The 12767-nt window shown below is 40.1% G+C and overlaps 1 protein-coding gene across 1 annotated transcript in view; it reads right to left on the bottom strand.

Annotated features, from left to right (window-relative positions):
• Nucleotides 1–9392, bottom strand: part of SPHKAP (SPHK1 interactor, AKAP domain containing) — a 113609-nt gene extending 104217 nt beyond the window's left edge. Inside the window, exon 1 of the mRNA XM_058664298.1 lies at nucleotides 9324–9392. Within this exon, the coding sequence (XP_058520281.1) occupies nucleotides 9324–9392 (69 nt within the window). The remainder of the gene's footprint in view (nucleotides 1–9323) is intronic.
• Nucleotides 9393–12767: the final 3375 nt, after the last annotated feature.

A 12767-nucleotide genomic window follows, 5' to 3' on the forward strand; every position in this document is an offset into this window, starting at 1 on the left:
CTGAGTCACCATTAAACAAACTGATGTCCTCATGTTTTTGCCCCTTGCCTTTCTTTGATCTTCACAAGCAGGAGCACTTATCAATAGAAAAATTACTTTATATCATAACATTAGAATTTTAAATCAGTGGAACATATTGGCTAATTTTGTTTTATAATACTATCTCATACAACTTTAAGGTAGTCAGTAGTGACTGCGAAGGTCATTTATTTAAAGTTAGACCCTAGGTCTGACTTATGGCCTACTGGTTAAAATATCGACAGGTGCATGTGTTTCATGATATATGTACAAGTCCTGGATCTGACTTCTCATTGCAGCTTCCAGTCTGTGTAGACCGAGGCAGAACTGGTGGCTCCAGTGTTGAGTTCCTGAACCTATGTGACAGAAAGGAAGGAGAATGATACGATGGGAAGTATAATTATGCTTTTAATGCTGCATTATGAATTATATGACACTTGGTTCCCTTTCATGTTTTGTAAAAAGCTAATTGCTTCATAGATTTGCTTACTGCATGGCTGCTTCACATCCCAGCAACTCTGAATATGTTTCCTAAGTCATTTTCTGCTTCATTGAAAGCAGAAACGGCAGCTTAAGGAATTGAAACTTAAAACAAAATCTAGAGCCCAGGTGCAGGAGCCAAGTGGTAAAAAGTCCTCACTTTGCACACGCCAGTATCCCATATGGGCGCTGGTTCTGGTACCAGAGGTTTCGCTTCCCTTCTAGCTTCCTACTTGTGGTCTGGGAAAGCAGTCAAGGATGGCCCAAAGCCTTGGGACCCTGCACCCTCTTGGGAGACCCAGAAGAGGCTGCTGGCTCCTGGCTTCAGATGGGCATAGCTCCAACTGTCGCAGCCACTTGGGTAGTGAATGAACGGACAGGAGATCTTCCTCTCTCTCCTCTTCTCTGTATATCTGACTTTCCAGTTAAAAACAAACAAACAAAAAACAAAAGTAAATCTAAAAACAAACAAGCAAGCAAACAAAAAAACCCGAAATCTAAGGTGTACTGTTGCTCCACTGATTAAGATGTCATTTGGGATAAAACTTACGTCAAAGTGCCTGTGTACCAGTTGTGACTCTACATGGGATTACAGATTCTATGACTGTCCTTTGGGAGGCGGCAGGTGCGTGCCCCAGTAACTGTGGTCCTGCCGCCCACATGGGGACCCTGAACATGTTCCTGGCTTCTGGTTCTAGCCTGGCTCAGCCCCAGCCACTGCAGGCATCTAGGGAGTAAACAAGTGACTGCATTTCTCTCTCTCTCTCTCTCTCTCTCTCTCTCTCTGTCCCCCCTCTCTTTCTCTGTCTTTCAAATAAAGTAACAAAATTCTAAACAATAAGAGAAAAAACAAATAAGAGGCAATCTAAATCTTTTAATATTTAAGAACAAATATTTGATGAGAAGATTTATCCTCCATATAACTTTAAAACTTTAATCTCACAAATAAATAAATATTAAAAAAGAAATCTAGGCGGGAAAAAAAACCTCTGAATTTTTCCAGAAATAAGTAACATTTCAGCTGACTATAGCAATAGCTAAAATAAAGTGCACTTCATTTCAATCTAACATTTAAATATTAGTTATTTAGTAATTATTAGTTATTTAGTTAGTTATTATTAGTTATTTCAATAGTGTTAACACTATACACTCCAATTACTGACCAGATAAAACCGTATTCATTGAGAAAAACCTAATATACATCAGATGCATTTGATCTGTAGCTTTGTCGAGAAATACGTATGTAAAATAATTAGTACAATGACTGGCAAATAGTAAGCAGCCAGTAAACACTGGATATCATAAAGTTATGCCCTTTGCTGAGGTCTGCAAGGCTCAATAGTTCACCTGTTTGTACAGGCTCACAAGCTGAGTTGGGCTCGCAAACTTAAGTTCACCCATTAAGCAGAGTTCCCTGACTTGGTGAAAGTACAGATCCTTTAAAATTTTTTCTTTTAAGATTTATTTATTTTTACTGTAAAGGCATATACAAAGAGAAGCAGTTACACGGAGAACCAAGCAGAGAGAATAGAAATCCAGTCTTTAATAAACCACTTAGTATTATATACACATGTTAAGCAATTCTTTTATTTCAAGATTTATTTATTTTTATTGGAAAGTCAGATAAAAAAAGAGCAGAGACAGAAAGGAAATTCCATTTGTTGATTCACTCCCCAAGCAGCCACAATGGCCAGAGCTGAGCCAATGCGAAGCCAAGAGCCAGAAACTTCATCCAGATCTCCCACGCGGGTGCAGGGTCCCATGGCTTTGGGCCTTCCTCGACTGCTTTCCCAGGCCACAAGCAGGGAGGTGGATGGGAGGTGGGGCCACCCGGACCAGAACCGAGGCCCATATGGGATCCTGGCACATGCCAAGTGAGGATTTTAGCCACTAGGCTATCACACCGGGCCCACATTAAACCATTCTAACTCATCTAATTCTAAAAATTGTACCAAAGTGCTCACAGGAAGAATATACACTTGAGAACTGACCGATTTTTGATGCTATATGAATATAATTTCCCTGCTGAGTGAGCCCCTTCTGAAGGGAAAAGAGGAAATTCACCAGGCTTTCAATGGTTCCTTTCTCTGCTGTTTTTATTTCCAGCCTTATTTCAGATTAAAAGCTAAATAGTGAATATGTGATATGTGCACACGTTTAAACTGATAATGGCACAGCACATTTTCTGTTAAAATTTTCAAAGATTTATGTTTATTGGAAAGTCAGATATATAGAGAGGAGAAGAGACAGAGAAGACAATCTTCCAGCCATTGGTCCACTCCCCAAGTGGCCACAATGGCTGGAGCTGAGTTGATCGGAAGCCTGGAGACTCTTTTGGGTCTCCCACGCAGGTGCAGGGTCCCAAGGCTTTGGGCAATCCTTGACTGCTTTCCCAGGCCACAAGCAGGAAGTTGGATGGGAGACGGGGCTGCTGGGATATGAACCAGCATCGATATCGAATTACGGCACAGGCAAGGCCAGGACTTTTAGCCACTAGGCTACCATGCTGGGCCCACAGTTTCTGTTAACGTTTTCTGACAACTTTGGGCAAGCATGTGTTGAAGGGCTCAGGACGGTGGGATATTCACGTCCCACAGTGGAAATGCTGAGGTTCCAGTCCTGTCTCTGCTCCTGACTCTAACTTTGTGCTAATGTGTCACCCAGCAGGTGGCAGACAAGACTCAGTGAGGTGCATCCCTGCCACCCACGTGGGAGACCTGTATTGAGTTCTAGCTTGTGACTTCTGTCTTGTCAGGGGTTCCCGGTCTTTTCAGGAGTAGACCGGCAGGTGGGAGAATATGTTTCTCTCTGTGTCTGTCTCTCTCCTCTTCTTGTTTCTGTCTTTTTCTCTTTATCTCATCTCTTGGTCATTCAAATACATAAAACAAATAAATAAATGCTGCTTTTTGAAAAGTGATGAGCCCCTCCTAAAAAAGGAAAGAAGGCCTTTGCATACACCTCCCCCTTTATAGTCAAACTTCAGGAATTTACTGCATGGAATTGGTACAACACTTTTAGTCACCTGGACACAATCTTAAACATTGATGAGAAATTCTTGAACTGATTTTAGGAGTTATAGTTTAGAAGACAATAGTAATTTAGGAGTTATAGTTTAGGAGACAATAGTAATTTATGGCTAGTTTGGAAGTCTGAATTAAAATTCTAATTCCATCATTTGCTGAGTGAGCGTGGACAAGTAGCTTAGCTTCTGTGGAACGTTGATTTCACATCTATTGCATGAGGACTATTAAAGGCATGAAAACATTGTTTCAAAAATGAAACAAGAGGATGTTTGCAAACGGCTCACCCCTTGATATATGATTGCAATCAGTGTCAGAATCAGTAACATTTAAACAATATCTTTGCCGCCTTACCATTTTCCTGAGCTTTTTGCAGTTGGCATTTTCCTTTATGATTTGTGATGTGCCACGCTTATTTTATCGCTCCTGATTCCCAGCTTTCTTCAGTCAACTTTCACTCAACAAATGTTGATTGAGTTCTTCTGCTGGTAGACACTGCGGTTATTGACTTTAATGATGGTGAGAGCTTCTCTTTTGGAAACCAAGCTCAGGCCCAGGCAAGCAAGCACTCATCGTGCTGGGAAAAGGAAGGCAGGTGTTTTGTTCAATGGCAATCCGGGCCAGATGCCACCAAGGAGGGAGTGGCTTATTTCTCCCTGAGTGGAGGAGGTGGCAAAGGATTTGTAGTTGGCTGCAGCACTGAAAGAGACACTGGGCAGGTGAGGAAAGTGTATGTCCCCCGCTTTTCATTTTTTCTCCTCCAGCATCCTAAGCATTCTCTAAGGTTTCATCTCCAGGGGGTTGCTCTTTGTTCTCCTTTCAAACTCCTCCATGGAGGATTCAGGAACTCACAGGGGCTGATCATCACCAGGGGGATGACTCACTGATTCTATTTCCAGCTTTGGCCTTTCTCTGAAACCCCAATTTTTTGGCTTTTTGCTTCCTCTTAGTTATTTCTTTTGAGTCTCCTGCTGTTGACTTTGATTCTTTGTGTTTTGGTATCTAAATGAAATCAGATACCCTCATTCTGTTCACAGTGGATGGCAGAGCCATCCTGACACTAATGTTGGCTTAAATCTGTGTGTCATCAGAAGCATCTTTTTGTCTGTATCTATTCTATTGTCTGCTCTATAAAGTTCATTTTCTTGTTTAAATCACTTAATCGTAGCAAAATTTTAGATACTTTCTTTATAAGGACCAGCCAATCCAGATAGAATAATGGTGAAAAATACAGACTTCAGTCCACTGCCATGGAGCTAAAAATTTGACAGACATGGGTTGGGAGTAGAGTTGTAGGACAGCTGGTAACGCTACCATTTATAATGTTAGCATTTGGTATGGGTGCAACTTTGTGTCCAAACTGCTCTGCTTGTGATCCAGCTCCCTGCCTATGTCCTTGGAAAAGTAGCAGAGGATTATAGAATTGTTTGGCCTCTGCCTCCCACACGGGAGACTTGGAAGCAGGTCCTAGCTCTTGAATTCAGTCAGGCCCCTGAGACGTGAATCAGACTTTTATGAAACTAGCTTAGTTCTCCTGTGAATGGGGTGTCATAGAGTGAGTTCTACCTTTTTGGCTTCCTCTTCTTTGCGTTCTTTCTCATTGTGTGAGCTCTCTGCCGTATGCTTCCATTAGATGCCCTCTGCTATGCTGTGCTCAGCCAGACATCTCCCATCATAGTGAACCAACTAAACCTCTTGTCTTTATAAAGCATCTGGCTGTAGGTGTTTTGCTATAGTAACATAAAATAGACTGAGACACTAAATTTAGATGTTTTTCAGACTTTTCTTCAATTATTGGCTTGTACAACTATATACTGTGACCCATTGGTTTATCAAAAGTGCCACCTTACAGTTCTTGTGGTGTATTTTGCCTCAGATCATCACAACTGCCTCTGAATTTTATCAACGTCCTTCCCCAATCAGAAGTGAACTGAAACTGAACCCTACTCCGGTGTCCTTATTGCCCTGCTTCTTTGAAATCTTCATGAGAACAGAATTTTCACTTTAGAATACTGGAATTCATATGTGTCCTCTTACAAGTCGGTAGGAGTATTATCTGAGCATATGAGAATCTCAATTTGCAGTTCACATGTATTTTCCAACTACTTGCCGCTTGGCCCTAAACCCTTCCATAAAAGATGTGATTTTTCCTTTCCTGTGATCACACCTCTAAAACAAAACTTTGAGTTTACAGTGATTTATTTAGCATGAAGAAAATTTACAGCTAAATATCAAATATAATGATTCTTTCAAGTTTTTTTCACAAGAATTTCATTTCCTGCAAGAACTTAATGAAAAGGTGACAAAAGATTTCAATGTGGGAAAGGTTCTTGCTTCCTGATCTACTTGTAAGAGCAGGAAGTTTTACACATGAAGTGCCACATTTGCTTGAGGTACACTTTGTGACTATGCGATGGCACCAGAACAAAGAGTTGATTCATTTTGGAAAAGCAGAAATGTTTCCTCTCTCATCCATCCGGTAGGTAGGCTCCGAGCAGTGAAAAGGCACTGATACCCAGACATGGATGCCCTCAGCTGATGGCAGACTGGGGAGGACCAGTGGTGGCATTCCATCTGGGTCACCTACCTTCCCAAGCGTTTTACACAAACATTATTTTAAAATGTGTGTCATAATGTGTAATAGTTTAGAAGATTTCATCTTTCCAACTGTGATAAGATGTGAAAAATATAAGCTGGAAACTAGAAAAGAAAAAGGAAGAGAAGCTAAAAAAGGGGGTGGTTGTCAGAGAAGAGTACCGGCAGGATCGTCGGTAGCCCCCGGGAAGACTCCACAGGCTCCTGTTGCCTTCTTAGCTGTGTCTAGAGAATCCATTTGTCTTACATGACTGTAATGTGATTGGTAAAGAAAGCAAGGAACAAATCAGGACTGAGTTGCTATCAACGCTTTGCTCTTCAGCATAATTTCAGTTCTCCGTAGCCACTGCATTCTGACAGAAGTGCCACATTCATGTATAACCCACCCTTTGTGTGTCTGAAGTTCATGGGTTCTGACAACACACGTAGCTCTGCAAGCACTGTTCCACCAAGATGTAGAATGGCTCTGTTATTCATAAGATCCCTGTTGATCATGTTAATGAAGTTTCTCCCAAAGTCTCAGACCCTGGGACATAATCTCTCTGTACTTCAGCCTTTCCCTTTTCTAGAAAGTTACAAGTTATATTTAGTATCTAGTTTTTTTGTGTGATTTGTTTCCTTCTCAGGAAACAAATTTATGTTTTGTTTATATATTTCTGTGTGTCATAGTAGTGTTTTGTGTGTTACTGCTGAGTAATGGTCCATTGCTTGGATATGGAAAAAAGGGCCAAGATGGGTGACTCCAGACAAGAACAAATGTGGTATTGTCATATCACATACGACCAGCGTACCAACAACTAGCCTCCTAACAACCAAAGGACTTCCCAAAGGTAATTGCCAAAGAAAAAGTACTTTGCCAGCAGACGAATTTGGAATGCTTTTAACAAATAAGTGTGTGGTCCACCTAAGCCAGACTCTGGTGTGTGTGTGTGTGTGTGTGTGTGTGTGTGTGTGTATATATATATATATATATATAAATGAACTGACTTATATAGCATTTATCTCTGAAATGTGTCACATAAGGATATGCCACCTGAGTATAAAATGGCAATATTAATGAGAAAACTAAAGCTCTTTCTTTGAAGTTAATGTCTCCTGTGTGTGTAGTTTTGCGACTTGTTATGCTAATCTGCACCCGAGTGTATCCTAATGTGTCAAGAAATGAACCATCTTACTTCTATATAGTTTCATATATCTCCTTGCTTTTCTTATGCTACTCAATTATTATCTCAACATTGCCATAAAAATATACAAAATCACAGAGGTTAATTAAGTTCTCAAAGTCTGACTGGAATTAGAAAAGAAGTATCATTTATTGAAAAGTGCCTTTTTTTTCAAAAAGGCATGATTTTTGGCTTTTTGTGATAGAGCAGTTGGTTGTGACTGTGTGGATTTCATTTCTAGTTTCTCTGTTCCATTGGACAAGGTGTCTGCTTTTGTGACAGTATCGTATTGTTTTAATTACTATACCTTTGTAATGTGTTTTAAGCCATGACCCCACAGTATCTCCTGCTTTGTTCTTTTTGATCAAGATTGTGTCATCTACTCAGGATCTTTGGTTGTGGTTTCATGTTCTAAATAACTTTCAATGGTAAGTTTTGCATTAACTGATCAGTGAATAAAGAAAATGTGACACTATACACAATGGACTATTGCTCAGGCATTTAGAAAAAAGGTGAAATCTTGTTATTTGTAACAGCATGGATAGAACTGGTGGTTATTACACTGAGTTAGATACGTCAAATACAGAAAGACAAGTATGATATGATGTTCCTATGTATGGAATCTAAAAAGGTGATTTCGTACAAGTCAGGAATATGATAGTTTCCAGAGACTGGGAGGTACTGGTGATAGAAACAGATGGGAAAGATCATTGAACAGGTGCTAAATTAAGGCTGGACAGGTGTGACAATTTGTGTGTATCCAGCAGGATGCACAGAAAATGCACCACATATTTCTCAGAAAATACAGAAAGAAAACACACAGGATGTTTTCTTCGCCATAAATAAGTGTTAAATGCTTGGAGAGATAGATTTAAGTTACCCTGATTGGGCATTACACAAAATGCAGACATATTGAAATATCACATATTACCCCATAAATATGCTCAATTTTATGTATCAGTTAAAACTTCAACAAAATTATTTATAACTAGTATCGAGCTACAGGTTGGCTTCCTCTGCTGTATCACAGAGTTGTCAGCTGGCAGAAGGTGTTTTGAAAGTCACTCAGCGCGTTCTGGATATATAAGATAGGCACTGTGAGGACTAGTGGTTTACTGTCCAGTGTCATAAGCTGGCTTTCTAATATAAAGGCTGGAAAGCAGAGAGAGAACAGCCGAAGGCTACTGGAAGGCAACTAGGTGGGTAATTAGCCTTTCTGAAAATAACCAAGGACGCAGAAGTTAATTTTGAATGCTAGATTAGATATTTTTAAAATTTAAGACTCATTCAATTTCTGCATAGGGATATTTGTAATTATAGCAATAATTCATAAGAAAAAGTCACTTGCCAAGTTTTAGCAGTGCAGCATCCTCTTTCATTCTGCGAAATGTTCTAAGCTATTTTAGGTTTTAAGAGTCCTACTTTCTGCTTTAAAAAAAGACATGGCAAGATCCTTCCAGGAGTTCTTTACAGATAGCCAAAAGGATGTCCAAGGAACTGAGCTGTTCCAAGCAGATTAAAGCAAGCGCCTTGGATTTCTCAACCCTGGGTTGCGAGAGAGTTGGAAACAAGTATGTGGTCGTGAGGAGCAGAGTTCAGAATGAAATTCTTCAAGTACAGTGATGCTGTCTGGAACATGAAACCAACCCATAGTGAACTGCAATACAAACGAAAAGATATAGTTCCATACAGGAACTTTGTTTCATCAAGTTGTTGCATCCGTACATCAACGTTCTGTAAAGAATGAACTCCCCATCCTCAGAGGCTGATCCTGCCTCTTTTTAACGTCACACTGTTAAAATCCAGAGAAAATACTGATTAGCCTTTGCTGGAGGTAGAGGAGAGCTGTCCCTGAGGAAGGTCTCCACTACTTGCTTTCCCTGCAGCTGTCTAGATTGTGCTCTTGGCTGGGGCATGGTGAAGTTTCTTTAGGCAGTCAGTGGAACTGCTTCTAGAGGGAGTTTTTGTGGTTGGTTACTTGGATGCATCTGTGCAGAATGGAGACCTTAAGGTCTTTGCTTAGCTCTCACCCTATCTCTCCACTCACTGGTTTTAATGGTGCCCCTCTCATGAAGGTTTTGACCTCCGAAGTGTTAATTCTTTCCTTCAACCCCATAGTCCTCCAATGAGACTGACCTTGACATCCAAATGCATCTTCTTTGGCCTTTTACTTTTCCTCCCACTGCCCCATGCAGCTTTTTCCTCTCCTTGCTCTATTTCCCCTTGCCCCTCCTGGCATGGGCTGGTAGGAGTTCTCTTTAGAATTGCCACATTATGTCACTTTTATTCTTTTTGCAAAACAATACTTGCTTTCATTTTTTTTTTTTTAAATTCCTGCTGGGCCCAGCACAGTAGACTAACAGCTCTTGCATGGGCCAGGATTCTATATGAGAGCAAGTTCTAATCCCAGCAGCCCTGCTTCCCATCCACCTCCCTGCTTGTAGCCTGGGAAAGCAGTCAAAGACGGCCCAAGGCCTTGGGACCCTGCACCCTTGTGGGAGACCTGGAAGAGGCTCTGGGCTCCTGGCTTTGGATCAGCTCAGCTCTGGCCATTGCAGTCATTTGGGGAGTGAGTCATCAAATGGAAGATCTTCCTCTCTATCTCTGCTCCTCTCTGTATATCTGACTTTCCAATAAAACTAAATAAATCTTAAAAAAAAAATCCTGTGTTTTCAATGCTGCTGATAACTCCTCTAGAGTGGTGATAGAAGAGGACACCCAAACGTTTATTTTAAACAAGTAGGCCATTCTCTGTCATGGCTGTCCAAGAGCTAGGCTTAAAGACTACCAACAAACAGACTGCATGATCAGAACAGAGAATTTGTAGAGCTGAAAATGTTTTATACTCCTGGTGGAGGGTTACGTGTCTTCCTCTTACGGAAAGAGTAATGCAGTCCAATAATGTTGATTCTAATTTTATTTCAATGTTTTTAAAACCCCTCTTTTCTTCCTTGAAAGAAACAGTTTCTATGAATGCAAAGTCTGTTATAATTCTTCCCCATCATACCTGGCATTTAGGCATAGGGAAAATGCTTCTTTGTTGTTAAAAAAAATATGTATTGTGACCTAGCACAATAACAGAATATCTCTAGGTTCCATTTTCTCAATGGTCGTTGTAGTTGTCTTTTCAGGAGTGGCAGCATGGGAAAGGGGGTATTAGGTTTATGCCCATGTGAACTATAATTCTAGGGATACTGGGGAGGATTCTGGAGTTCTCTTCCAACCACCAACTCTCCCATTCTTTCTTTCAATATTTTATAATCCCATCATTGTAAATGCATTATTTTGGGGAAATCACATTAAAATTTTCTCTAGCTCTCTGTGTCTATTAATTTAGGATGCCAAAGATTATCTCATGCTCTAACTGAGATGGGGTGATAATATTTGTTCAGAGGTCAAGTCCAGGTTTGATAGGCTCAATTACCAAATCAGTTCAGTGGGACAGTACCAGTAGAAGGAGCAAGTGCATTTCATCTGTCACCACGACCATAGGGTGTGTAATCACTCATGCGAGTCAATTTATCTGATGATTTTTCTACCTCCTAAGAAGGAAGAGGTGAGGCAGAGTAGACGATTCTCAAACCAGAGGTAGGGTGCTCATGTACGTTATTTTGTGTATCTGAGCACTTTAGAGATAAATGGAGTCTCTTAACAAAAAACCAAGGCAATAAATATAAACTGTTACTTCTAACTGCAGGGCAATTTCTCACGATTAAACATTTCTATGTAAGAATTGCTCCCTCAGATCTGTCTGCTGAAGCCTTTGTCCAAGTGTGTAGCTTTCTCAACTGTAGTTTTCAGACCCTGCCTCTCTAACAACAAAAAGGAGCCAAAAGCAAGTCCACCTTGATGGCATTCCCAAAACTCAGAGTTCATTATGAAATACAAACTCCAATCGACTGTTTTTCTGAGGCTGGTTAACTATTGCATCATCTGGTGGACCCTCATTTCATTTCTTCTACCAGTTAACTCAGCTGGATGTCAGTTCTGATCAGAAGGCTTGACATGAAATAAGATGAAGCTATTAGGTGAAATGAGTTTGGGGAATTACCCAGAGATTTCAATGATCCCTGTTAGTCAGATCAATGATTGATCGTGAGGAATTCCTCTGGACCGCATTGCTACTTCTAAACTATAAAGTATGTTTTTCTTACCTCTGTACTACAGAACATGGATTATATGTGCATTTATAAAATTCAAGCCCTTCACTTGCCCAGTCTCATTATCTGGATTCATGGTCATTGATGTTACCTTTCAGTGATAGGTATGTTCAATATAAAATAATTAAGTGCATGTTATTATTCAATAGTCAATATCATTTTCTTTAGGGCCTATGTTCTGGAATCAAAGAGAAGTCAACAGTGGTGAGTTACCCTTTTGAAAGAAGCATAAACAATTATAGATAGTCTGCATGATGTGTGGCATGTAGCATACACAGTTATTAAATAATTCCTTAAAAGCAATTATTGCACTACTTTGGGAGTTACCTTGATGGATTTTTTATTGCCAAACTTTGGCAATGTTATCCAGGCTTTGGATAACATGGAACAGTCTTTCTAGGTTTGTTTGAATGTCTTCTTCATCCATTTAAATACAAATTAAAATCCACCTCTTTGCTGAAGTCGTTGTTGTCAATTTCAGGTTGAAAGTCTCTATTGCCTTTTAGTTATTTTTTCAAGATTTATTTTTTTATTACAAAGTCAGATATACAGAGAGGAGGAGACAGAGAGGAAGATCTTCTGTCTGATGATTCACTCCCCAGGTGACCACAACGGCCGGTGCTGTGTCGATCTGAAGCCAGGAGCCAGGAACTTCTTCCAGGTCTCCCACACGAGTGCAGGGTCCCAAGACCTTGGGCTGTCCTCAACTGCTTTCCCAGGCCACAAGCAGGGAGCTGGATGGGAAGTGGAGCTTCCAGGATTAGAACCGGCGCCCATATGGGATCCAGGGGCTTTCAAGGCGAGGACTTTAGCCCCTTGGCCACCGCGCCGGGCCCTATTGCCTTTTAGTTATTAATACTCAGAAACACTTATTTACCCCCTATTTTATATTTTGAAATATTATGTAGTGAGACATGTATATACTATATATGAAGTGATTTGAATATTATTGTTAACTTATTAATTATTGTCTCAATTTTACAAGGGAAACAAATAGTATCAAGCAAAACATGCTGCAAAATCTTCCGAGTTGGGGCCCATCTGTGATCTAACTTTATATTTCTCCTTCAAATGTAATGGAATTTTGAGTGCATTAATGTTAATCTACAAGTGATCAGTTTTTAATTTATAAAGATGTAACTGCATATGCTTCAATCTAACATTGTTCAAAGAATAATTGTAGCATGAGTGGGAATATATTTGCATTTTAAGTTTTTGTATGTAAACGCATTATCTGTAGTTGCACAGACACTGAGGCAGTCACGTAGAATTGATGAATGTCAGTTTTAATTTGTTGGAATAGACATTCAGCACAAAGCCACTCTGTCAGC

Source organism: Ochotona princeps, chromosome 5 (assembly GCF_030435755.1).
Source record: "Ochotona princeps isolate mOchPri1 chromosome 5, mOchPri1.hap1, whole genome shotgun sequence".
NCBI classification, from domain to species: domain Eukaryota; kingdom Metazoa; phylum Chordata; class Mammalia; order Lagomorpha; family Ochotonidae; genus Ochotona; species Ochotona princeps.